We start from the raw sequence: 1,874 nt of genomic DNA, 5'->3' as shown, positions 1-1,874 counted from the left end.
TGCAACTCGAATCTGGTTTCTTTCAGTCCCTGGTGTCTGGCTGTGCTGCAAGGGGAGGCACTGGGTTCCCACCTGCTCTTCTCCTCCAGGGAGGGAGGATTGCTCTTCCCAGTGGCTCACTGGGAAGCAGGAAGCACTTGAGGTCCTGGGGATCCTGCTAAAATTCCAGAACTTCAGCCGAAACACTGCTGTGTGGACCTCAGCCCTTGCAAACTGTCTCTGAACCTCTGCCTGGTCCCCTGGCTCATCCCCCCGCAGTGAATTCAGGCTCGGGTCAGGTATGCGACCGCTTGCTGATGCCACGGCTGGTGGCCTGCTTGGTCATGTCCTGGTAGGAGGCAGATTTCAGGAACCTGGGGTAGGAGTCCTTCTCCATCAAGGTGCGGGTCTTGGCCTGGGCTTCGTTGAAGCAAGCAGAGGTGGCACCAGAGAGGTTCTTGCGGGTGATCTCCCTGGTTTCGTGGTCAATATTCACCTGTAAGGAAGCAGCATGCACAAACATTAACTCTCCTCCTGTGAGGGGATAAAACGCATTTTCTCCATCTTCAGATAAGGGTGAAGATGCTCACAAGCCTCTCTATCCCTTCATAGTTGAAGTCAATGACCTTAAAGACCTTTTCCAATCTTAATGATTCAATGGTGATAGACTATGTGATGTTAGAAATTAAAGCTCTCATGAACGAGAGCACATCTTCCCACTAAGCTGGGAGCACTTTAATAAAGCCCACTGGGATATTTTATTCCTTCCACACACAATTTGTTGCCACAAGCCAGAGGCAAAAAATGCTCTCACCTCCCTGGGTGCTTCACTTTGGACAAACTCCTCAAAGATCCTGTTGGCCTTTGAGGCCAGCTTGGTTTTCGACCTGGTCTTTTTGAAGTCTTCACAGGCCAACCAGAAGTCAAGGTTCTCCTCACTGAACTCTGTTTTCAGAAAGGTGTGGAAGGCAGTCACCCCACCTGGGGAGAGGAGAAAAGAGCAGTTAATGGGGAAGAAGGTGGGGAGGAAGAGAAGGACCACCACCAGACACGGCTCTGGGAGCTCAGATCGTGACATCTGCAGATTTCCTTTGCCTCCAGGCAAATTCCACCCTCTGAGACACTGCTAATTGGCCTCTAGACTCCAATAAAATCCTTTCCCACAGACAAGTAATCCTCTGGTTTTATTTATCTGACCTTTCTGTAATGAGGCTTCAGAGTATTTTCTTTACAGCTTTGGAAAAGAGCTAATTCTACCTAAGGAGAAACCCACTGACGCATCGGCACGCCTGCAGGAACAGAGCAGCGATGCCTTCATTTTTATTCCTCAGCTGAGATCTAGGGGGAATGAGATGCTGAGGATGGGAGAGTAATTGCAGCAAGGATTTCAGCACCCGATTGGGAGGATGTATTAAGTCACAAAGCCAGAGATGTTTGTTAGCCACCACAGCACATAAGAAAGGCTGGAAAAACAATACCTTAGCCCCAAACTAGCCCTCTGGAAGGACTTTCTCTTGCTGTGAAATAGCTTTTAAGGTAGACAACAACTTTTGTATTAAAATCTGGCACTTCTACCATTGTCTACCTGCTGTAAGGAAGGGATTATACCTGGGACTCAAAACAGTGTCCCCACTCTGGGTGTGGAGGTGCTGTCTGCATGGGGGAGAGGGAGAGAGCATCTCACAGGAGCCCTGTGCATCCAATACAGACAGCTAATATCAGAGGGGGAAAAGAGGGGGTAACTCAGTTAAAGCAGCTGAATTCCTCCTCCCTTTGGAAAAGCCATCCCCAGAGGCACAGGACAGACAGACAGAGGGCAGCAATGCAGTTTTCTGAACAAGCCTGTGGGGAGGTGGCTGCATCGCTGTGCAAAGGAGGATGTTGAGAGCAGATAC

At 49.6% G+C, this 1,874-nt stretch overlaps 1 protein-coding gene across 1 annotated transcript in view; it reads right to left on the bottom strand.

The window, feature by feature from the left end:
* Positions 1-266: 266 nt before the first annotated feature.
* Positions 267-1,874, bottom strand: part of RGS16 (regulator of G-protein signaling 16) — a gene marked incomplete at its 5' end in the record, with an annotated part of 2,836 nt that continues 1,228 nt past the window's right edge. Inside the window, 2 exons of the mRNA XM_009078342.1 lie at positions 267-475; positions 794-960. Of these exons, the coding sequence (XP_009076590.1) occupies positions 275-475; positions 794-960 (368 nt within the window). The remainder of the gene's footprint in view (positions 476-793; positions 961-1,874) is intronic.

Source organism: Acanthisitta chloris, unplaced genomic scaffold (assembly GCF_000695815.1).
Source record: "Acanthisitta chloris isolate BGI_N310 unplaced genomic scaffold, ASM69581v1 scaffold8937, whole genome shotgun sequence".
Lineage (NCBI taxonomy): Eukaryota > Metazoa > Chordata > Aves > Passeriformes > Acanthisittidae > Acanthisitta > Acanthisitta chloris.
Note: the sequence above shows the minus strand (reverse complement) of the source record. Positions and strands in the feature narration are given on the sequence as shown.